The 22,409-nt window shown below is 43.9% G+C and overlaps 5 protein-coding genes across 24 annotated transcripts; 3 read left to right on the top strand and 2 right to left on the bottom strand.

Annotated features, from left to right (window-relative positions):
• Positions 1–169: 169 nt before the first annotated feature.
• On the top strand, positions 170–2,393 carry S-Lap1 (Sperm-Leucylaminopeptidase 1). Its single transcript, XM_017077911.4, has 3 exons — positions 170–1,452; positions 1,507–1,971; positions 2,026–2,393. The coding sequence occupies exons 1-3, from the start codon at positions 391–393 to the stop codon at positions 2,164–2,166; spliced, it is 1,668 nt and encodes a 555-aa protein (XP_016933400.1). The 5' UTR covers positions 170–390; the 3' UTR covers positions 2,167–2,393.
• Positions 2,394–2,865: 472 nt separating this feature from the next.
• Positions 2,866–5,023, top strand: S-Lap2 (Sperm-Leucylaminopeptidase 2). The gene is made up of 3 exons (XM_017079493.4): positions 2,866–4,130; positions 4,185–4,649; positions 4,707–5,023. The coding sequence occupies exons 1-3, from the start codon at positions 3,078–3,080 to the stop codon at positions 4,845–4,847; spliced, it is 1,659 nt and encodes a 552-aa protein (XP_016934982.2). The 5' UTR covers positions 2,866–3,077; the 3' UTR covers positions 4,848–5,023.
• On the bottom strand, positions 4,974–6,866 carry LOC108013573 (TBC1 domain family member 13). Of its 2 annotated transcripts, XM_017079494.4 has the most exons (5): positions 6,697–6,866; positions 6,550–6,629; positions 6,015–6,490; positions 5,353–5,876; positions 4,974–5,298 (listed from the first exon to the last, which is right to left on the bottom strand). In XM_017079494.4, exons 1-5 carry the CDS (start codon positions 6,714–6,716, stop codon positions 5,184–5,186), a joined length of 1,215 nt encoding a protein of 404 aa, XP_016934983.2. In that variant the 5' UTR covers positions 6,717–6,866; the 3' UTR covers positions 4,974–5,183. The 2 variants fall into 2 exon arrangements, with proteins under 2 accessions (XP_016934983.2, XP_065720246.1); XM_065864174.2 differs by lacking the exons at positions 6,015–6,490; positions 6,550–6,629; positions 6,697–6,866 and adding an exon at positions 5,934–5,952.
• Positions 6,867–7,390: 524 nt separating this feature from the next.
• On the top strand, positions 7,391–22,409 carry Zasp66 (PDZ_signaling and DUF4749 domain-containing protein Zasp66). 19 transcript variants are annotated; one of them, XM_017078774.4, is made up of 10 exons: positions 7,391–7,612; positions 10,003–10,151; positions 10,876–11,179; positions 18,056–18,199; positions 18,313–18,369; positions 18,760–18,839; positions 19,386–19,457; positions 21,026–21,185; positions 21,722–21,760; positions 21,821–22,409. In XM_017078774.4, the coding sequence occupies exons 1-10, from the start codon at positions 7,406–7,408 to the stop codon at positions 21,905–21,907; spliced, it is 1,299 nt and encodes a 432-aa protein (XP_016934263.2). In that variant the 5' UTR covers positions 7,391–7,405; the 3' UTR covers positions 21,908–22,409. The 19 variants fall into 19 exon arrangements, with proteins under 19 accessions (XP_016934263.2, XP_016934264.2, XP_036670556.2 ...); XM_017078776.4 differs by lacking the exon at positions 7,391–7,612 and adding an exon at positions 9,276–9,567; XM_017078775.4 differs by lacking the exon at positions 19,386–19,457.
• Cdc6 (Cell division cycle 6) lies at positions 14,945–17,520 on the bottom strand. Its single transcript, XM_017078773.4, has 2 exons — positions 15,811–17,520; positions 14,945–15,743 (listed from the first exon to the last, which is right to left on the bottom strand). Exons 1-2 carry the CDS (start codon positions 17,372–17,374, stop codon positions 15,325–15,327), a joined length of 1,983 nt encoding a protein of 660 aa, XP_016934262.2. The 5' UTR covers positions 17,375–17,520; the 3' UTR covers positions 14,945–15,324.

Here is a 22,409-nt window from a genome sequence, read left to right as displayed (position 1 = left end):
GGTTGGTACTAAATTGTTTTACTAATTAAGAAGTATTGAGGTTAAATAAAAGGGGTGTTTCCACACATTCCCATCCTCGTAGGCCTTGGAAATATCCCAAAGATGGCTCTGACCCATCCGTCACCCGACCTCCCATTATGTGTGCTACCCGACTCCTGGCCAAAACCTATACCTTCAGTATCCGTTAACGTCTCGTAGAGTAAACTACTCAGTAAAAAATTTAACGTAAAAAAATTTCCTGTACTTAAAGTAGACTTATTTTAGATATATTTTTAATTTCCAATCTTTTGGAATCTAAATTTTGCGAGCGATAAATTTAAAGTGTTTTTTTCGAAACATCACAGTCAGTTTTTGTTGAAGGGGTACTCACGGGGAAAAAATACTGGGACAATGTTCGGAAAATCGCGTCAGTTGCTCTTCTGCATCTGCAGCCGGTCGCCCGTGTGCCGCCAATATGCACCCAAGTTCCTGAAGCGATCCTACGCCTCGCAGGCCATCAACCAGATGCTGTTGCTCCAGCAGATGGACATATGTGCCGATCAGCCGTCGCGAGCCTTGGTTATTGGTGTGTATGCGGATGAGGAGGACAAGAACGATGCGGGCATCCTGACGCCCGCCGGCTGGCGGTACAATATCCAAAAGACCAATGGTCGTCTGATTGAGGTGCTCCGGATGTCGGGACCCATGCCCAGGAGAGGCGAGGCCCGTCTGCTGTTCGCCGTGGAGCCGGAGCGCATTCCCTACTACTCGGTGGTGGCCGTGGTGGGTCTGGGCAAGGAGTGCTTGGGCTACAATCCCTATGAGGTCCTGGACGAGCAAAAGGAGGCCATCCGGCGCTCGGTGGCCGCGGCCTGTCGCATCCTAGCCGAACTGGACACCGATCGTATTGAGGTGGAGAACTGCGGACATGCCGAGTCTGCTGCCGAGGGAGCTGCCCTGGGCATCTGGTTGTACCAAGAACTGCGCGATCCCAAGACACGAATCTTCGTCCCGGCCATCGATTTGTATGCCACCAAGGACGAGGTCTGCGACATTGAAGGATGGCGCATTGGGCTACAAAAAGCTGCCGCGCAGAACCTCACCCGCCAGCTGCAGGAGATGCCCTCCAATCTTTTGACGCCGACTGCCTTTGCCCAGAATGTCGTCGAGGTGCTCTGTAAATCCGGTGTGAACGTGGAGGTCAAGGTCGAGGGCTGGGCGGAGAGCCAGTCGATGCACGCCTTTCTGGCGGTGGGAAAGGCCTCCTGCGAGCCACCCATCTTCCTGGAGTTGAGCTACTACGGAACCTGTGCCGAAGAACGACCCATTGTCCTGGTTGGCCAAGGAATCACCTACGACGCCGGTGGCCTGTGCCTGAAGAAAAAGCACGAGCTCTTCCACATGCGCGGCGACATGACCGGAGCAGCCGTGGTGGTGGCGACCTGCCGGGCAGTGGCAGGACTTAGGTTGCCTGTGAGTTACCTTAGCTAGTTTAGGTGGTTCCCCAATTTATAATCCCTCTCCCAGGTCAACATTCGCGGTCTGATCCCTCTGTGCGAGAACGTAGTTGGCTGCAACTCCTTCCGTCCGGGCGACATGGTGAAGTCCATGAATGGCAAGACCATCGAGGTCCAGTGTACAGATCACGAGGATGTCCTGGTGCTGGCCGATGCCCTGCTGTATGCCCAGAACTTCTGCCCCAAATGCATCATTGACATTGGAACCTGCTCCGGATATATGCGTCAGTCCCTGGACGAGGCGGCCTGCGGTGTGTTCACCAACTCTGAGATCCTGTGGCAGCAGATCAAGCACGCCAGTATGCACACTGGAGATCGTGTGTGGCGCTTCCCTCTATGGCACTACTACAGCAAGGCGGTGCGTGCCGGAGGACGCAGTGATGTCCAGAACTACGGCATCGGTCGTGGTGGACGTCCTTGCAAAGCTGCTGCCTTCCTTCGTGAATTCGTACCCTGCGGACAATGGATGCACATAGTAAGTTTGGTTTTTATGTGATAAAAGAAAGTTGCTATACCTTTATTTTTTCAGGATGCAACCAACGTGATGGTCACCAACGGCATCGACTTTGAGTATCTGCGCCGCGGAATGGCTGGTCGACCCACCCGAACCCTCATCGAATTCATTGCCCAGACCATCTGCAAGGACACCGCTCCCAAGATGGGAAAGTAGGCGGAGAATACGGAGGAAGGATCAACTGACGAAGATAGCGAAATCCTATTGGCAGCTACAGCGCTACAACCATGTCTTTATTTTGGTGAAACTTTTTGAAGTCTGTACAAGGTGCTTGTCTTTAATCAGTTGCGTGATATTTCCTTTGCTTACGAGACTGTTCGGGCCAAAAAATGTTTGTTTGCAACCTTATTGAATAAATTATTTATCTTTAGAATTGAAATAAATATGTGTAAAATAATATAAAATGAAATAAATAAAAGGAATACAAAATGTATTGGTGTTTAAGGGTGAGGGCTTGGGTTCAGATTGCGGTTTTTTAAGTTTATAAAGAAATTGGACAATTAGGTGAAGGTTGAATAAATGCATTCCGTTAAAGGACAATGGTATACATTTGAAATCCTGATATTCAGTACATTTCTTGTAATTACATTATTTTTTGATAACATATACAATTTTTTATAGGTTTCTTTTGATGAAAATCCTTCTTTTAGTAAGGAATTGTGACAGGAGTTCAATGGCCTTTTTGGATTCGTTAGATGAAATCTATAATATTGTAATTCTTTAAAAATAAAATTTTGATTAATTTCAAGAAAAGTAAGTTAGCATAAGCATTTAAGAAAATTTTAACATATATCCCAAAGCAGGCATTGCCTTATAAGTGCAATCTTGAAGATCTAGCAACCTTTTGGGTTATTCTGTCAGTGCCACGTCGAAAAGGTGCAACATAGGACGAGCTCAGTCTCATTTTTATTCGTTTCGAGGTTGAACACGTACACATTTTTAGCTAATCTGGGTGAAAAAATTCTATGAATTATTTTGAACGCGGCACAGAAAATCGAAGAGCAAGTTTTCAATCCAAGTAGTATCCTTTTGTTCTGATCAAAGTTTTAAGTTCAACTTCAAGCAAAATGTTTCGGTTTTCGCGCAATGCAATATCCCGGGCCTGTACGCTCGTCATCAGTCGTCCAGAGGCGATTCGCCATCGTAGGTACGCCTCGCAGGCGATCAACCAGATGCTGCAACTGCAGCAGATGGAGATCTGCGCAGATCCGCCGTCGCGAGGTCTGGTCATCGGGGTCTACGCCGACGAGGAGGACAAAAACGATGCCGGCATCCTGACGCCCACCGGCTGGAAGTATAATGTGCAGAAGACACATGGGCGGTTGCTGGAGGTGCTGCGTATGTCGGGACCCATGCCCAAGAGAGGCGAGACACGCCTCCTGTTCGCCGTGGAGCCGGAGCGTGTGCCCTACTACTCGGCGGTGGCGGTCATTGGCTTGGGCAAGGAATGCCTGGGCTACAACCCGTACGAGGTGCTCGACGAGCAGAAGGAGGCCATCCGCCGCTCGGTGGCAGATGCCTGCAGGATTCTCGCAGAGTTGGACACCGACCGCATCGAGGTGGAGAACTGTGGCCACGCCGAGTCTGCCGCGGAGGGAGCTGCTCTGGGTATTTGGATTTACCAGGAGCTGCGAGATCCCAAGCGAAGGATCTCAGTGCCCTCCATCGATTTGTACGCCACAAAGGACGAGATCTGTGACATTGAAGGATGGCGCATTGGTCTGCAAAAGGCTGCTGCCCAGAACCTGACCCGTCAGCTACAGGAGATGCCCTCCAATCTTTTGACCCCTACTGCCTTTGCCCAGAATGTCGTCGAGGTTCTCTGTAAGTCTGGAGTGAACGTGGAGGTCAAGGTCGAGGGTTGGGCGGAGAGCCAGTCGATGCACGCTTTCCTGGCGGTGGGCAAGGCCTCCTGCGAGCCACCCATCTTCCTGGAGCTGAGCTACTACGGAACCTGTGCCGAAGAACGTCCTATTGTCCTGGTTGGACAGGGAGTAACTTACGATGCGGGTGGCTTGTGCTTAAAAGAAAAACAAGAGCTCTTCCACATGCGAGGCGATATGACCGGAGCGGCCGTCGTTGTGGCCACCTGTCGCGCAGTGGCTGGACTTAGATTACCGGTAGGTTGCTGCATTACCATTAGCTTTACTCAAATTTAATCATCCTGATCTTAGGTCAACATTCGCGGTCTAATCCCACTATGTGAGAACGTTATTGGATGCAACTCTTTCCGTCCGGGCGACATGGTTAAGTCCATGAATGGCAAGACCATTGAGGTGCAGTGTACAGATCACGAGGATGTACTCGTGCTGGCGGATGCCCTGCTGTATGGCCAGAACTTCTGTCCCAAGTGCATCATTGACATTGGCACCTGCTCGGGGTACATGCGCCAGGCGTTGGATGAGGCGGCCTGTGGTGTGTTCACCAACTCGGAGATCCTGTGGCAGCAGATCAAGCATGCTAGCATGCATACTGGTGATCGCGTTTGGCGCTTCCCGCTGTGGAACTACTACAGCAAGGCGGTGCGTGCCGGAGGACGCAGTGATGTCCAGAACTACGGCATCGGCCGTGGAGGACGTCCTTGCAAGGCTGCTGCCTTCCTCCGTGAATTCGTTCCTTGCGGCCAGTGGATGCATATTGTAAGTTTCGCTTTTGCAATCCGTAGATCCTTGTTTTGATCTGGTTCCTCCTTCCAGGACGCCACCAATGTGATGATCACTCGTGGCGATGAGTTTGAGTATCTGCGACAGGGCATGGCTGGACGGCCAACAAGGACACTCATCGAGTTTATTGCTCAGTCCATATGCAAGGACACGGCTCCCAAGCTAAACAAGTGATACTTTGAGCTGTGTTTTAGTTTTATCAGACGATGCCACCACACGTTCATCGGTATTCTTTTAACGACTGACCAACCTATGACTTCTTTAACGTTCTGACTTTTATCTGATTGGGACCACAAAATGTTAAAATTATTTCGTTCTTTAATGACATACAAATTTTAAGTCATATAAAAGTAACTACGTGTATACTTATTGGAGTTCCTGTAAAGGTGCGTTTTGGATATTGGAGCTAACTAGAATGTAGTTGATTGCTTGGTTCTATCCGTTGTTAACAGACAAACTAATGGGGCTTTGCAAGCATTTGGGCATTGGGGATATTTGCATGGACGTCTGCTACGCCAACGAACCGGCATGAGTAATCACAACATTAATATCGATAGGAGGATAGTTTTGCAGCAGTTTCACATTCGAGGCAAAGTCGTTTTCCAAAATTGCTTCTCTTTGGATTCTGAAAAATGCATAAAATTAGTGCCTGCTTTTTACTGAAAACAAGTTAGCTTACAATATCATGGAACAGCAGATTTTAATCAGGAAATCGAAACGATGTTCGTCCGCAAACACGGAATCCCAAATGCGCAGCACATCCGGCAGTGGAAACTCCTGCGAGAGGAGCAGTGTAAGCCACCTGAAGCTGTAGTACTGCGGATGCAGCTCCTGGCTTTTGAGCAGCTCATAAATGCTTAGGTCCTTTGATTTCAGCATATTCGATAGCCTAGCCATCATGAACTTGATGCCGCCCTCTGCATCGTCTAGGGTTTTGATAAAGAAGTCTCTTATCTCGCTCATCAGGGCGGTGAAACAGAAGAAACAATCGGCCTCGGCGTGGGCGCGATATGAGAGGTCTGGATCAGAGGCCATTACATAGTAGATGGGTCCCACAATCTCGTTCATGCCCTGGACATATCCCTGGCCGGGATTCAGCTTGGCGTAGATGAACAAAATGCGTTGCACAACCTCCCAGTGGGCCTCTTGGCCCTCCTCCATGGCAGCATAGTTCTCCACGGAGCGTTTAGTGATCATATTTATCTATGTAGAGAAGCAGTACTTATAAGTCGTGGGTTATGGTGGGGTGAGCTTACTTACTTGCTGCTAAAGTCCACATGATATGCATAAAACAACACATTCTGAGCTTATTGTCTATCAGAAATCCGGTCTGAAACTCACCTTGGTCATGCCCAGGCCCTTGCGCTCCACATTTGCTGAGCTGAGCACAGCGGGAACCACCCGTTCGTGAAGCCTTCTTCCATGTTCTCCCTTGCTATGGACCACAATCTCGCAGGGGTAGTCGGTGGGCTGCTGGAAGAAGGATATGTCCGGGCACAGGCGCCGCACATCCTTGTCGATCTGCAGCAGGAACTCGTTGTCGTTAAAGAACGTGTTCCACGCGCTCTCGGGTCCCTCGCTCAACGGATGATCTTGCAGGCCAACGCCCCCCGAATCGGCTTTGTCCGCATCTCCACCGCCGTCTGCTTTACTTCCATTGCTCGAGTGTCCCGGTGGTAGAACCAGCTCCTCGATGAACTGCTTGTACAGAGCTCGTTTCTGGGCCAGCGTCGTGGTCCAACTACTGCGCCTGGGGCCCAAATAGCCTAGGAGAAGCTTCCAGCTGAGAGCTCGAAAACTCTGCACATCGGGCACACCTGTGGATTGTTGGGATTTCAGCTTTCATTGCTTCTCTAAGTCAGCTATCGTATCTTACCGTTGAAGGCTAGTTTCCTGAGTTCCTTCAGGTCAATCACATCCTGCAGCCCCGCCAAAACATCCTCAAATTCCTTGACCCTGCGATTTGGTTGGAGAAAGTCTTTGTTTATGTTCTATTTTAATAGCCTTGGAAAAGAGTACATACCGCGCCTTGAAAATAGACATGTTGTGACGCTATGTGGGCGGGGTTTCGTTGGGTCCATGCAGGCCCCCTATATAGGTTTTTATTGAGGCTTTATCTTCGTAAAATTCGAGATATATCACCGCCACAAAAAATCCGCTACTATAACGCTTCCTCACCACCCCCAGATGTGGTGAATAGTGGGTCGAACCACCCTGCTTTTGTAGCGGACGGTCATACTCTGCCGGCGGCGACTGCGCGGTATTTTTTCCCGAAACACCGAACGGTCATGCTACAAATACTGATATCGAGTATAACTATCGGTATCGATATATGCACAATCGAATGCCATGACAGCGGTTGACTTATCGATATTTTTGGTATTCAAAAAGGCGCCAAAATTTGAAGTGGAAATTCAAAATGAAACCCCGCGAATGTGTTAATTAACCCATCTTAACCTTGTTCCCATACCTTTTCTGACAAACACATCCTCCCATTCATTCATAATTCCCTTCCTCTACCCTTTCTCTTACACATGCCATTCAAGTGATTAATATAATAATGTATGCGCTCATTTCCACCGATTTTTCGTGTGCCTTTCCTTGGTTTTTCAATTGCCTAGTAGTGCACACACACACGCAGTCGTGAGCAGACGCGTTCGAATAGTAGAATTTAGCGCACATTTCCGAATGTGCGGAGCATTTCTTTTGTTTACGCTAGTCGCTGGCCAGCAATGACGACCAGCAGATCATCGGCGTCCGCGTCATACAGCCGACCGGCTTTCTGGAAGGTGCCCGGTTACGAATCGCCAACCTCCTACCGCCCACAGCCACCCCAACCGCTCTATTCGCCCCTTGTGCCCCAGCCACTCTCCTGTCGACGGCGCAGCAGCAGCGGGCTGAAGAAGCGCGTCCGTTTCGCCGACGAACCGAATGTGGGGGTGAGTTCACAAAGAAAAACCCCAAGAAAAACGAAAAGAACCCCCTCTTAAATCGGCCGGCTTGTCAATCATCGCACGCGTGTGCTCGTATATGTGGCCCCAATTCTCACCAGGCCGTCTCAGAGAAATCAGTTCAATAACATTTCGCCCCTGGCGGCTCGTAAATTTGTCAAGCCAAATCTAATTAATTGGCCACTGCTGCACTTTTGGCCAAGTAAAATGGCCCAAAAAGATGGATGGATCCATATTTCCATTGCCACGATATTTTTATACCATATTCTGGGCTGATCTAGAGCAAAAGTCACTGAAAAGCATTACAAAAATTTCAAATGAAAATGAAATGAAAACAATTCAAGCCGCAAATAGTAAAAACATTTCAAGAGCCAGACAAAAAGTGCCGAAAACAGAATGTTTAAAATGAAAAATTAAATGGCAAACCATATATTGTGTATACATCGACGGAAAGCCGAAAGGCAGGAAAAGATTTTTCCGCTGTAAAAAGTAAAATTCTTGCCAAAATCGAGAATGTTTAGAAGAAATCAACGTCCTTCAACCGTTGACCCATGCATATTGCTTATACGTCACGTTGAATGTAGACTTTTCCATTGACTAATGCAATAAAAATCTGATATGATTAGCATGTTTAAATTGGGCAAGAGTGGCGAATTTGTTGTTGTTTTTCTGCTGTGTTAGTATCGCCTCAGTAAATAAATTTAATTACACTCTCTCGGTTGCCTCATCGCTGGGCAAACAAGTCTGGGAAAAACACTAATAAAATAGCTGAAAATGTCGAGGAAAAACAGATGCCTAGATACTTAATTCTCTCTGAACATCAAGCATGTTCATCAAAACATTTGCCTAGGTGATGACACGTGGCATTCATTTCTTCAGGGTCAGCCTGCAACTGGATCAAGTGCTGCCCCAAAATGTGGTCAGCGAAATGCAGAATGCCACAAATGCAGGGCACACATCAAATTGAACAATGGGAACAAAGAGGGAGAAAAGCTTTTGAATGTAAGGTGGTTTTTGGATGCTCTATGGGGTTTGAAACTAAAAGTATAAGGGGGTGTTTTCTTTAATTTTAATTAAACTTTTTTTTAATATTCCTATTCGAATAATTAAACATCGGATTTTTTAAAAATAGATCCATTTTAACAATACCAAAGTTTATTTTGTTAAAAATAGAGATTCAAACAATAATTATTTATATTTTCTTGTAATATTTGCTTTAGCCATAATACATGTCAAGATACTAATACTACCAGTGACGTTTCTTCTACAGAGCATAATAATTACACTAACGAGACACCTCTGCGTATGCGTAATATGATATAAACTTATAAAGTATACGCATTGTTATCCTACGAGGAATGTGGGTCTTGAGGAGGCAAAAATGAACCAAACTACCGATTTTTCCCGAGTATAAAACAACCTCTCTGAGAAATTCAGAGTACTCTGTGGCGGAAAACCCATTTAACGATTAGGATTCGCCAATCGAATTCATGTTTCTCAGCATGTAGTTGCCGTTGCCGGCGGATATAAGTTGTATATATGTACCCATGTACGATATACATTTGTGGCGCAGTGTACTCGTGGTATACCAAGACTCTGCTGCTTGCTGCAAAAAGGAATACGAATTGTATTTTAAAATTAGTACTTGAGCAGCTTTGCGATCGAACAAAACGCTTAACGGACTGCAATTTCGCGCCGCCTGCGCCTTGCAGGCCAGAAAAAATAAACAATATAAACTATAGTTTCGGGATAGTCCGCTCGTTCTTGATGAGCCAGTGATCGGGATCCTCTGGATCGATCGTCATCAACATCACATCGAAGGCAGGATGAGCCCTAAGCTCCATGAGTTCGCGGTGGTCCTGGTGCGCGATGGACAGGGCACGCCCTGGGGCATCCGTCTGGTGGGCGGCAACGATCTGGACACGCCTCTGATAATCACCAGGGTAAATGGGCGTTATGTAACCAGAGACTGTCGCCTTGTGGTCGCCGATGCTGTGGTCCATTCATCAAAATGATGCACAGTCGTTGGGATGGCAGAGTGGCCAAAGCAATTTGGCCTTTGTGCCCCCCCGCTCCGCTTTCTTGTTTTTGTTCTCAGCGCCCAAATAAACCACAACAAATCAAAATAGCGAAACGAGCACAGCAACAATAAACGTTGCAGCGTTTGCCAAAATGCGACGCCAGTAAAACTAATTGAGGCGCAAACAAAATAGCCGAAGAAATTTTCCTCCCCTCTTATCTCAATTGCGATGTAAACATCAGCACACAATCTTTCGATCATAATTCTGTCTGCATCTATTTAGGCACCCCAATAAATCTATGTCAAGGTTGGACCCTTACAATGTGTATGTGAAGTGACCTTCCCACCGTTTTTGCAGGTCCAAGTGGGCAGCCCATCGCACGGCGAACTGCTGCGGGGAGATATCATCTCGAAGATCGGCGAGTACGATGCACGCGACCTGAGTCATGCGGATGCACAGCAGCTGTTCCGCGGTGCTGGCAACGAGATCCGCCTGGTGGTGCACAGGTGAGCCAGGAAATCCGTGTTCCTGAACAGGAAAGCGGGAGATCAAAAACAAGTTCCGTATGTTTCGGGTTGAAAAGTAAATATTTGAGGTGAATAATACCTTCATTTTGGATCTTACATTGGTGTTTCAAGAAGAAATGGTTTAGTCTTAAATTACAATGCATATTCTTTTTTAATAATAATTAATTAATTAATAATAATTTGGATCTAAAATTGGTGTTTCAAGAAGAATTGGTTTAATCTTAAATTACAATACATATTCTTTTTTAAATAATTAATTTTTTATGTCAGAGATGGAGACCAAGTTTACGACCTACTTAAAAACTACTTAAAACTAATTTTATAGAAAACATTTCAGAATTTTGTATTTTTATTTTGTTTTAGCTCACTTAAGTCCTAAACTAAAAGTTTTAATTTATGAACTTTTTTAAAGAACTTAAGTAAAACTGATAATTTGCAGGTCTTAAAGATTGTGCAACGATTGTTTTTTAACTTTATGTAAAAACACTTTTCTTGACAAAACTTTAAATTATCTATTTTGTAAAATACATATCGAATTAATTTAATATAAATATTTAACGTTTTGGATTCCGTTCTATTTATGAAAGTGCAGTAGTAGGATTTAAGCTTTTGATTTAGGAACGTTGAAATTATAGAAATGTACTTGGGCTTTTGTAAAATACTTCTCCCTTGTAGGGCAATTATTAATATTATTCAATTCCAGGGATAACAAAATCGCCTATACGCAGGGTGGCACCCAAGAGGCGGGTCCTGGATCACGGTGCAACTCCACTTTGCCGCCGGTAACTCCGGATCTCTTGCCCCACCGAGGTCCCTCGCCCTTTTTGCCCGGACCCAGCCACTTTGAGAGGGCCCTTCAGTTGCCAGTGGACACACTGCCGCAGACCGTGTTCCCCCAGTTAAACTCCTCCGGGGGATACGAGGTGCCCTCGTCTGTGTTCTCGCCCAAGCCAACTCGGGATCATCAACAGGATGTCGATGAGGAGCAGGCCGCCATTGTTAATCAGGTAAGTGATATTTAATATATGATAAGGAACCTTTTAAATTATAAGAAGTGGCCTTCAATCGCTGATCCATAACTATTTTATTTTTTTTCCACAACAAAATTTTCAAAAATAATTTTTTCCAAAGACTTGACAATATTTTTAAGAACCTAAGCGTTTGCAGATAAATGTTGCATACTTTTCGGCAATAATAATGTAAAATGTGTGTAAAATGAATAAGGAAACTATATTCTGTGTCTATATCATTAAAGGCCCAAACAATATCATAAATTCTTCATATAAGAACACAAAACAGTTAAAATAACTAGTTTTACTGTTCAACTTCATTGTCAGTGTTCGTAATTATTGAAAATGTTCATGTCAAACACTGTGTAAAATGTAGAAAACGGTTTTTTTGTAATTTGAATATACCCAAACCAATCGCTGACATCAGCAGATAGCAATGTTGGTGGTCAAGGTTCCTCCGCTTACATCCGCTAAATATAGCCCATAGATCGAGAGATTGGGGCGCTGAACAGGAAAAGGCCCAGTGACGCAGTGTGCAGGTGGAAATTGGCGAGGAATCAAACAAAAACAAGTCAGAAGCTGTAACAGAGAGCTGCCCGCCCACAAAAACTCTGCGGAAAATGCCAAGAGGCAAAGACGCAAATAAACAAGAATGTATTTTCGAAACTACGGGTATTTTGGGCAGGTGAGTGAGGTGTAAGACGATGATTTTGATCCACTGTCCGTCCAATGAAAACACCACCCGCCTCCAAATGCCCCATCAGTCGCAGATGACGACGCTAATGAATCAAGACACTTGCCAAGGTCGCAATTTCTGTTTGCCAATGCGGCACCAAAATAAAAATCAAGGTGCTTACCTATATGTTTTTTGATGTTTGATGATTTGTCATACAGAAGTGTTGAAAAGGTGTCGAGAAAAAGTTCCAGAATAGGTGACCTCCGCTGAGAGTTGGTTTAGTCCATTCCCATCATTAGCTTTCTGGGGTTATTGTACTTTGCTTCAACTTATTTGTGGTTAATATCTACCTTGAAAGCGTTCTATTTGTGTTCTTAATACCTCTTTGTTAGAGGCACAAAATGGCCCAAAAAACATCAGACGTGTTGTTTATTGATCTTTTGTTGTTTTTCCTTAAACATACAATGTGGGTACACAAAGAAAAAGATAAAATAGATCTATTGTTAAAATATCCGAAATGTGAAAATCACATACAATTTGATACAAATGGTAATCCTTATATTTTATGTTACAAATTAAAATAAATTATTTAATCAAAGCAGTTATAAGTCTTAAAAATTCTAACTCAAAATACCATCATATGTTAATTTTTGAATTTTCTGTTGATACAACCAAACCCTTACTATCTGTATCAAAGATTTTTAAAATATTAAGGATTATTCTTATAAATGTTCAGTATTTTTTTTCTTTGTGTATATGAGTCCCCACAAAAGATTCCGATAGCCGAAAGAACTACAACCTTCGAAATGGGAAAAACAGAACATAATTCCATGTAAGTTATGCGTTCCTTGGAGCTTCCATCGAACTTGAAATTTTTCCTACAGCCTTTCAAGGCAAATTACACCTGCTCGTGTTTTTTTCGGACTGATCGCAACATCAAATGTTATGTCCAATGCCCTGTTCCAATGCCAATTGCTTATGACAGCCAAGAAAATACAGAATGCCAATGCCAATAATGATGAGATCTTGGTTCGGTATCTTTGGAACTGTCATTATAGGTTGACAAATCGTCCATCAGCGAAAAAAAAAATGTAAATCAATAATATAGCTGCAAATCTGCGAAATATTTCTCAATTTCTAACGGCTGCGACTTAAACATTAATGTTTCTGCATTCGGGCGAAACAATAACCTCGAGTTAGCTAAATATTTGTGCCTAATTTTCGAAATGCGAAAAAAATGGTATGTGAAATTGCTCCACAAAAGCAGCAATTAAAACATATAGGCGAGATGTTATATGTGAATAATTCTCGAATGGGGCGGCAGGACAAACAACAACATCCGTTCAAAGGGGGAGGTGGGTGGTCAAGGCGCGTGGGCGGGAACAAAAAAAAAGGAAAAGAATATATAGATCACACCAAGTCCAAGTTTATACGCTGGGCTTGTTGTTGCTGTTGTTCAAGTTTACGCTCGGTGAACAGGCTACTAGCACAAAAACATATTTTGTATATTTAAAAAATCTCCTCTCTCTCAGAAAAACACATAAGATCTCGGATAGGATGGTATGGGTGCGTGGGTCGAACGGCCTCTGACCGTCAGCACTCACTTTTCTATATGGCTCACACAGACAGACACTCTCCAACCAATACCGATTTGGTTATATAGAAAAAAATTGGAATTCCGCGCAGTCGGAATAGCAATAATTCGCCAGCATTTGAAAATTTCAAATCAGTTGCGTTCGGAATATTGAAAAATAAACAACAAAATAAGACTCGAGCTCGAGCATCCTTTTTGTAGTGAATCCTAGTGAAACGATCTACGATCTCACCAGCTGCTGCGTTGATTTAAACGTGCCGAAAAAGCAAGTTACCAATAAACATAACAATACTAGCAATTATAATAAAAAAATTATTTGACAAAATCAAGAATCAAAACTGACGTGATCTTTCATTACGTAATTGTACCTGGCTATAATATTCTCTCGTTTCTATTTTGTTCGAATTCTGGCCACCAAAGGAGTTTAAATTAAAACCCAAAACACACACACACATTACAAAAATGGAGTACGTTCAGTTCAAAAACGGATCCCCAGTCTACTACAAGGAGCAGCCAGACCTCAATGAATGCATTCAATATCAAGTAAGCAAACCAGTGAACAACTACCTATCCCGAACTTAAAAATCAAATAATTAAATGAAAACATCATGCAAATATATAATAAAATCTAGGGACACAAAGAATAGTGTGATATTTAAGGATAATATTTGAGTGCTAAAGGATTACTACCCATAAGCATATAAATAAAATATTTTTTCGAGATAAATCCACTTAGTTCTGGATATTTTTGATAAAAACCCGAACACCTCTCATGGTGTGATTAATTTTCCACTCGCTTATAAACAAAGATTCTAGACAGCTTCCAACTGCCTGGCAGACGTCTTACTACACGCACATAGCCCAAATCCAGATGAAACATTTCACCTTTACCGTCAAACATTTGCTCTTGGAATTCAAGTTCAAATACAAATGCCAGAACCAACAGAACAGGCGTGTGTATTTTTCGAGGTTTTCATCTTACTTTTCCCTCAGAAATATATATAATTGAGAAACGATAATGTAGAACGCCATATACCAGAGCTTTAGCTATATTCCCTCATATATGTGGCTGGCGATTCTCTTCCCCTCTCTGCAAATAGCTTATTATTCAAACATTTGTTCGCCTTTCGTCAATACACGTCGAAAGGCAACCAGAGTTTTTGAAACATATTTTTCATTGCGCTCTTGCCGAGCTGTGTGCTCAATGTAATTCATACCACCCAAACGGGTGGATATTTTTAGAGCAGAGAGCGCAGGAAAAACAACAATAAGCCAGCAAATAAATAAACAAAATGATTATAGAAGAAATTAATTTCATGTCGAGATGGCCAACAAACCCACACGTATTCTTTGGTGTTAATTTGCCTCATACGATCTGAAAAACCTTTCAGAAAACAATGGCAGACTTTCCCTATGATTTTCCCAACATTTGGCACGCCCCAAGCGCAAAAATTGTGGCGCAGCGAAAGTGGAAATTGTTTTCACTTTTGCATTTCGTGTATTACAGAACTATTTGGTTTATTCTTATTTGCTTAGGGCTAACAGGAAACGAATTGTCTAGAGCTTATTGGTCAACGGATCGGATTAGAAATAGATTATGGGCGCAACATTTACTTAAATTTATGGCAAACATAAAATCCCAAAGATTCGATTAAATTAATAGTCAGAAAAGCAAAATGTCGAAGTGACCCTCAAATGATATTTCAAAATATTTCAGTGCTTGCGCCAGCCACGAATTTTAAAATTAGCGTCAAGAAGTATTCTTATACATATACAATGTTCGTCCCCAAGGTGAATGAAAATGAGAAAAATGCGCAATTTACCAGCGGATTGTCTGGCACACTAATTTCCTAGAGGTAATCGTCCAGATCGTCACTTGTTCAGGCAGGAGGTATCGCTGAGGATTGAGGCGATCAGCTGCTTGTCGCTGAGGGCCGCATGCACCTCCTCCTCATCCCATTGCAGCAGGACCTTGTGCAGGCGCGGCTCCTTCTTGCGCATGATGCGGATGATGCCCCGGGTCTCCACCAGATCTACGGTGCCCGTGAACTCCGCCTGGTCCAGGGCCAGAATGTTGCGTTTGGCGCACACTCTCCTGTACACCTCGTGCAGGCGTCCCATGCTAATGTCCTTGTTGCGCTCATTGCGCAGCATCAGCACCAGGGTGCACAACATCAGCTTCTGCTGCAGCGGAAAGGAAGCCTCGATATCTTCCTCCAGATTCTGCGAGGCCCCATAGACCTTGTTTAGCACAGCAGCCACTTGTGTGACCTGAACGGGCTTCATAATGTCTGAAAGAGGGAAAAGCAATGATTTCCAAATCTGAATTGAAATCAAAAGTTATGTAGAGTTACTTACCTTGTTTCTCTTTGGCCTCCACCGCCTCCTTGCCCTCCAGCTGCAGGGCCTTCATGTTGAACTCCTTTTCGCCATCGCGTTTCTGCTGCTCTGCAATCTCGACCACTCGTCGTCCGATGTCCAGGGCCCTTCGCACGTCCCCGCTGATTGCGCTCACTTTGGCCGCCAACAGCTGCAGCGTCACGGGCGGAAAGACGTCCAGCACCTCCGCCTCGGCCAGGCGAGACTTGAAGATCTCTACGATCTGCTGCTTGGAGTAGGGCGGAAAGTGCATAAGCCTGGGCTTCAGCTCGCACCGGGCATTCAGTCGCATCAAGGCTCGATCTGTAAGATCCAAGCTATTGGCAATGCCCACTAACAGTATCCTGGAGCTGGGCAGAGCAGGCCACTCAAAGATCGTGTACAGCACTTCCTGCCTGCTGGTGCACAGCTGATCGATCTCGTCCAGGACCAGCAAAAGCATTCGTTTAGCCGTTCTTAAATGACGCTGTATGGCCTCCAAGTGGTCCCTTTCGGTGCGTCCGCTGACTTTCAGCTGGAGCTCGGCACAGAGCTTCTTGTAAACGGCTCCCACGCTGGCAATGCTGGTGCAGTTGATGTAGACGCGCTGGAGGCGCTTAGAGAAGTCCGGATCTCTTAGTAGTAGCGATAGGCAGGCGGTCTTTCCTGTGCCCGGCTGCCCGGAAACATAGAGGCTGCCGGAGGTCTGGCTTTCCAAATGGCTGCTGAAGAATTCTCGGAGTTCCTGAAGCTGTGTCTCTCGTCCTGGCAGGTTTTGAGTCTCGGCGCTGTTAAGCACTCGTCTGGCGTTTTGGTATTTGTTGCGGGAAGGTGAGGGCAGGTTATCCTGATGGGTTTCTTCTATGGTGGGGGATTTCTTCTGCTGCCTGGGTTGGGGTTTCTGTTGGGGTTTCTCCAGCTTCGGTTGGGCCTTCTCTTGCTTCAGTGGAGGCTTACTAAGCAGCTTGGTGGAAGGTTTCGCCTGCTGCAGAGCAAGAGGATCCTCAACCTGCTCCTTGTCAGTCTTGTATTCCGCCTCCTCCTCCTGGCGTTCGTCAATGCTGAGCCTGTCCAGCAGCCGCGAAGGACTGATCAGGTGCTGTGGCAGTGGCTGCAGCTTCCGCTGCTTGGGCGGCGAACCATGGAGCGGATCGACCTCCGGCTCCTCCTCGTCGCTATCCAAGAACACGACGGTGGCCTCGCGGTTGGCCTGCTCGCGTCTGGCCCGTGAAATAGCAGCTGATGGGGCTGTTTTCTTTGTGCTGCGTGGCGTCTTTGGGAGCTCCAGCTGATGAGCCATAGCCACCTGCACCTGCGATGTCCTGCGCCTGGTGATCTTGTCCATCTTGTTGAGCAGGTTGCGGTTCTCGTTGTTCTCTGAAACGGGGCTGGTCAGGTCATAGGTCACCGCCTCCTCCTCGTCGCTATCGACGATCACTTTTTTCGGCTGCCTGCGTTTCCAAACTTCCGATCGACGCGGCGTCTGCGTCGACTGCGGCAGAGGCGAGGCGGTGGCCGCCTTGCTGATGCTACTTAATCGCGTGGAGCGACGTACGGCAGCCATTTAAGCGGTTTTTAGTTTATCAGTCAGCAGTTGGTTAATAATACTAGTTAATAGAGCCAAGGCGTGCGTTAAAATTTTTCAGCTGGCCAATCACAGTTAAAAAAGCGCGCAAAACCATTAACCATTCGCCCCGAACAACAGCTGATCAAGCCTGGCCTGGCCATCTGGCAACCCTGGCCCAGAGCTGCTCAACGCCGATCGTCGTCTATCGATTAGCCGCGTATAGTTACAACATTTGAAAACGACTGCCCGCCGATATTAAATTACTTACTCGCTCGTAGACGGCCTGGTAAAAATAAAAACTTTTCGCGGCAGATAGAACATTCAAAACGCTGGACGCTGAACACGCTTACGTAAGCGCCTAAAAATATTTGCTCTGACTGTGGGATATTTTTAAAGTATATAAACGGGCGCACATAAAATGGAACTTAGCTATAGCAAAAAAAAAAATGATGCACACACACTCAAAGGAGAATAATAATATTAATACCTAGGCACAGTGGGCGAAGATCTGAAGATTTCTAGATTCATCGAAACTCTGGTAATCGTTTGCTGATTTATTTATACTATATCATTATGCCACAACAGCTGTCAAATGTGTGCCCATTTCGCAGTTTTGGCATAAACAAAGTCGTTAATCTTCACTGATCACGTGTGGTGTGGTTCCATTGCGTTTTTCAGCCCTACCGAACAACTCCTCTGGTCCTGCCCGGCGCCAAAGTGAAGAAGGATGCGCCCACGACAGATTCCTACTTGAGGCACTACCCCAACCCGGCTGTGCGCGCTCACCCAGGACACGACTACCATGACAGTATCATGAAGCAGGTGAGATTCCTCTCAAAAACCTAAATGGGCAATTTCAAATTATAATTCTGAATTAAAATTGTGTTTCATGTATATTGAGATTATATATTAAATTTAATTATTTATTTTCTTAGCGCGTGGCCGATACCATGCTGCACAAGGTTGTCGGTTCGGAGGCCGACACTGGCCGCGTAAGTATAGTCCCCAAAATCCTAACAAACTTAGATAACATAAAATTACAAAAAAAACACCGTTTTCTACCTTTTTTTGTTACCATAAAACCTTTTTTTGTAATTTGTTAGTAATATTTCATATTTGTGTTTCATTGATCATTTTTCAATATTTTATTTATTTATTTATTGTATTTGGAAATTACATATTTTTGGAAATTGTTTTACCAACTTACTTCCTTCCGAAATTGTATAACTCTAACGCTAAAAGAAAAGTATACTTTATAAAAAGAGTACAAAGCTATTAGTTAAGATTCAAAATTGGTAAAAATGCAAATAGATACAATTAAATTATTTGATAAAGGGTCCCCTATTTTGCGATCATGATACTTACTGAATTTAAACTTTCAGGTCTTCCACAAGCAATTCAACTCGCCCATCGGCCTGTACTCCAACAACAACATCGAGGACACCATCAGATCAACAGTTCCGTAAGTTGCCATCCAGAAATGTACCATCTGGAAACTCTTATGCTAAGCTCGATACAATGAAAAACCACTAATATCTGAATTTTGGAATACGCTTGTCAAATTGAACATTTAAGCCTATTATTTACGCTGTTTTCCTTTGGATATTGCAATTTTTGAATAAACCAGCGTAGAACTCTTCGAAATTCTTGATGCAGCTTTTCTTTTTGCCAGAGAGAGAGCCACTCAAAATGCGCCTATTAGCTTGAAACTAATAAAGCGAGTCACGATTACGGTTACGAGTAGCCTAAGGTCCACATAACCCAAAACAATTGGTTCCTGGTTAAGCTGCGGCCATAATCCACTAACCCAAAAAGCCACAAAATCAAAGTCGAAACGAAATTTACTAAACCGAAGCACACACGAAATGAGAAACACCACATTCGAACACACAAACGAAAAAAACCAGTCCATAGATGTTGTACGTACTACTCGCCTACTGCCGGATCTCTGTTATAAAAACCACTCTCTATATATACCTCTATATATATTCTATGTATATTGTTGTAGCTTCGCCACAAGCGAAAGCAATCGCTTGAAGGACAGTCCTTTGCATCGTCCTTTGCCAACGAAACTTAACGGGTAAAAGTAAATTCATATCTTGAGCACAGCCTGATTTCGTTCTTTGATTGAATCCTTCTCACTTTGATATGGAAAGCATACGGGCAAGATCCTGAGATTGAACCTAAACTTGCCTTGAGACAAATTGAATATGAGGAATGTTTACCATGTTTCCCGTGTTTTCCCCGCCTGTCTGTACAGCATAACCCCCGATTATTGTTGTCTCCCGCAACCACAACAACTGTACTATAAAGTCTTTAAAACCCCAGATGCAATATCTATGTCAGAACAACAGAAACAACACGACACAAGTCCAACTACCCGATTGCATGTGCTCTGCTGTCTATATATATGTGTTTCCTATATCTTCTCCCAAACCTTCCTATTGCAATGAAAAGCTCCCTTGATCTGAGTTTGTGATATGGAAAACATTACTGTGTATATACGTGTCTTTCTGGAAACTATCTTCACCGAAACCCCCAACGAACTTTGTTTGTCTTGAGGCTTTCTCGTTTGGGCTATTACAATCTGAAAGGTATGGCAAAAGTGGCGCAGGTACATCGGGAAGGGGTTTCTTGGTAGGTCAGGTGCTGTTCTTATAGATTAACCCTACCCCACAAAAACAACCGAACCTCTCTAGCTTTTAGACCCTGATATATTTAGAACTTAGCTGCACGATTAATGTTAGAATTTTCATCGATCTATCTTTCCTGGAACAAAAACGTAAAATCCTGGAGCAACAAAAGCAAAAAGACCAACTTGCAGAGCAACAACGTCAGCAACGCCAACAGCAACTGCAACTACTTTATCAACAAAACAAATGATCAATGAAATAGTAGCCAAAAACTATACCCAATACTACTAGACAAAGAGCCAACTTCCCTTTCCCAAGACCCCTGCTGAAAGTCCCCTCCTTTTTCCGACCACCTGACCCCCAAATAAGACTAATCCGAAACTAAAAGACGTTTGCTGAATTATATTTACGAACTGTTTGAGAGACAGCACTGAAAGTTCCTACACCCATCGCAACCCATCCAGTATTAACCATACAAACTAACTAACACCCCACCTAATCCCGCCCGATCTCATCCCGGCTTCAACTCATCCGATGATATATTATCGTATAATCTCACACCTTGTTATGCAGTTCTGTTCGATTACTCTTAATAACTAGCTTGTAAGGAATTTGTTAATGAGTTTCCTATTAATCGCAATCCGTTTGAGGAGTGTGCAGTTTTAAGACTACGAAGCACTCGATTGCCAACCAACAACAGCAACAACAAACTACAACTACAACAAAACAAAATAATTCTAACGTATTTTGTGCACATCCTGTTTTCTCTTTCTATTCTCTCACTACTCTGTCTCACGCTACTCAACCGATGTAAAAAAAAATCAAAAAAACAAAAAACCAATATATTTTTTATGAATCTCGATTAACCAACAACAATTAAACGACTTAAAAAATAAAATTTATTGAAAACTTGCATAACACCAAACAAAAAACCAACGAACAATTGACCAAAATAACGGCGCTTTCAACGATCTCAATGCAAAACCCCGAATCACTGACCACTGCCCTCGAGCAGCTATAAGAAAACTGTCCAGTACGATCCCAGGAACAGCGATACCTACAGAGCCATTCAAGAAGAGGGCGGCTACAGCAACTATGGCCAGTCCTCGCCACAGGAAGTAACCATTCCTGTGCAGACTAAGGTCTATCAGCCGAATAGATTGGTTCCAGGAAAGGTAAGATCGTGCCCAAACGTTCGAAAATCAAATCAAGCAAATCTCTCAATCAAACCGACCTCAGTCAAAACTCTATGTGAAGGCATCCGACAATATCGCTCGATTCTCAAGCTCATCCTGTACAAAGTCTATCTGTCTCTCTCTGTTCCTATCTCGCTCGCTCTGTCTCTCTTTCTGTGCCAATGTTAACGCGTACAGTTGAACCAACCGAATGTTAGTCAACAGTGTGTCTGTGTGTCCTTGTCTGGCGGCATGTTAACGCGCTGTAACGACGAAGTAGATTTACTAACCTTGTTTTTGGTCGATCACCTGCTGGCATCGAACTACACTAAACATCCATTAACTCCATATTTGTGTATATTTTCCAAGTCACAAGCATACACATCTTTTTTTGCACTCTAACTTAAAGTAACATTTAACAAAAGCTCATAACAGTTGGAGATTGCATTTGATAAGTTTTAACCGAAATTTGCTGAAATTTGTCAAATTTATTAAGCTATATCTTATCTATCCATTTCATTCGAATGATTTTACAGAAACCAGTTTCAGCGCCAGTATCCCGGCCGCCGTACAATGTAAGTAGCTCTGTTACGCCACTGTTAACTGAATGTTAATGATATATATTTAACTCACAGGTGGTAAACACCCACGATGAGAACATACGCCAGAGCGGCTCCTTCAATCGTCTCATGTACAGCGTTATTGGTGCCACCGAGTACTAGAAACTGCAGCAGCAACACCAGCGACAGCAGCAACATCATCAAAACACCAGCAACATGTGCTGCAGTTGGCACCGACAGTTGTTTATCTCCTAACATATTTAGCGGATTTTTATGAAATTCTGTTTAACTTACTCAATAAATTATATGAAGAACGACAAGGAATTGTGAACCACTAACAAGCTTATGGATAAATTGGATTGGTAAACGATTGGCATCGAAATAAATTTATGATATGTCTACAATTTAAACACCCACAAATTAACTCCGCCTCCACCTATTTATTGTCTCCATATGCAATAGTAAAATCTATATAAATTAATTAAATAAAAAAGAAAAGTAAACTAAATAAGCAGGAACTTTGATTTATAGTTATGTTGATGTTATGCTGATTCTAAGTTAACAGCCGTCAGGTGTGTTAATGACGAGTGATTCTAGTCATGGAATGTAATAGGTATACAGAATGTTTTAATAAATAAAAGTGACTTTGATTGGACGAAAAGAA

The sequence above is a fragment of the Drosophila suzukii genome, chromosome 3, assembly GCF_043229965.1.
Source record: "Drosophila suzukii chromosome 3, CBGP_Dsuzu_IsoJpt1.0, whole genome shotgun sequence".
Classification (NCBI taxonomy): Eukaryota; Metazoa; Arthropoda; class Insecta; order Diptera; family Drosophilidae; genus Drosophila; species Drosophila suzukii.
Note: the sequence above shows the minus strand (reverse complement) of the source record. Positions and strands in the feature narration are given on the sequence as shown.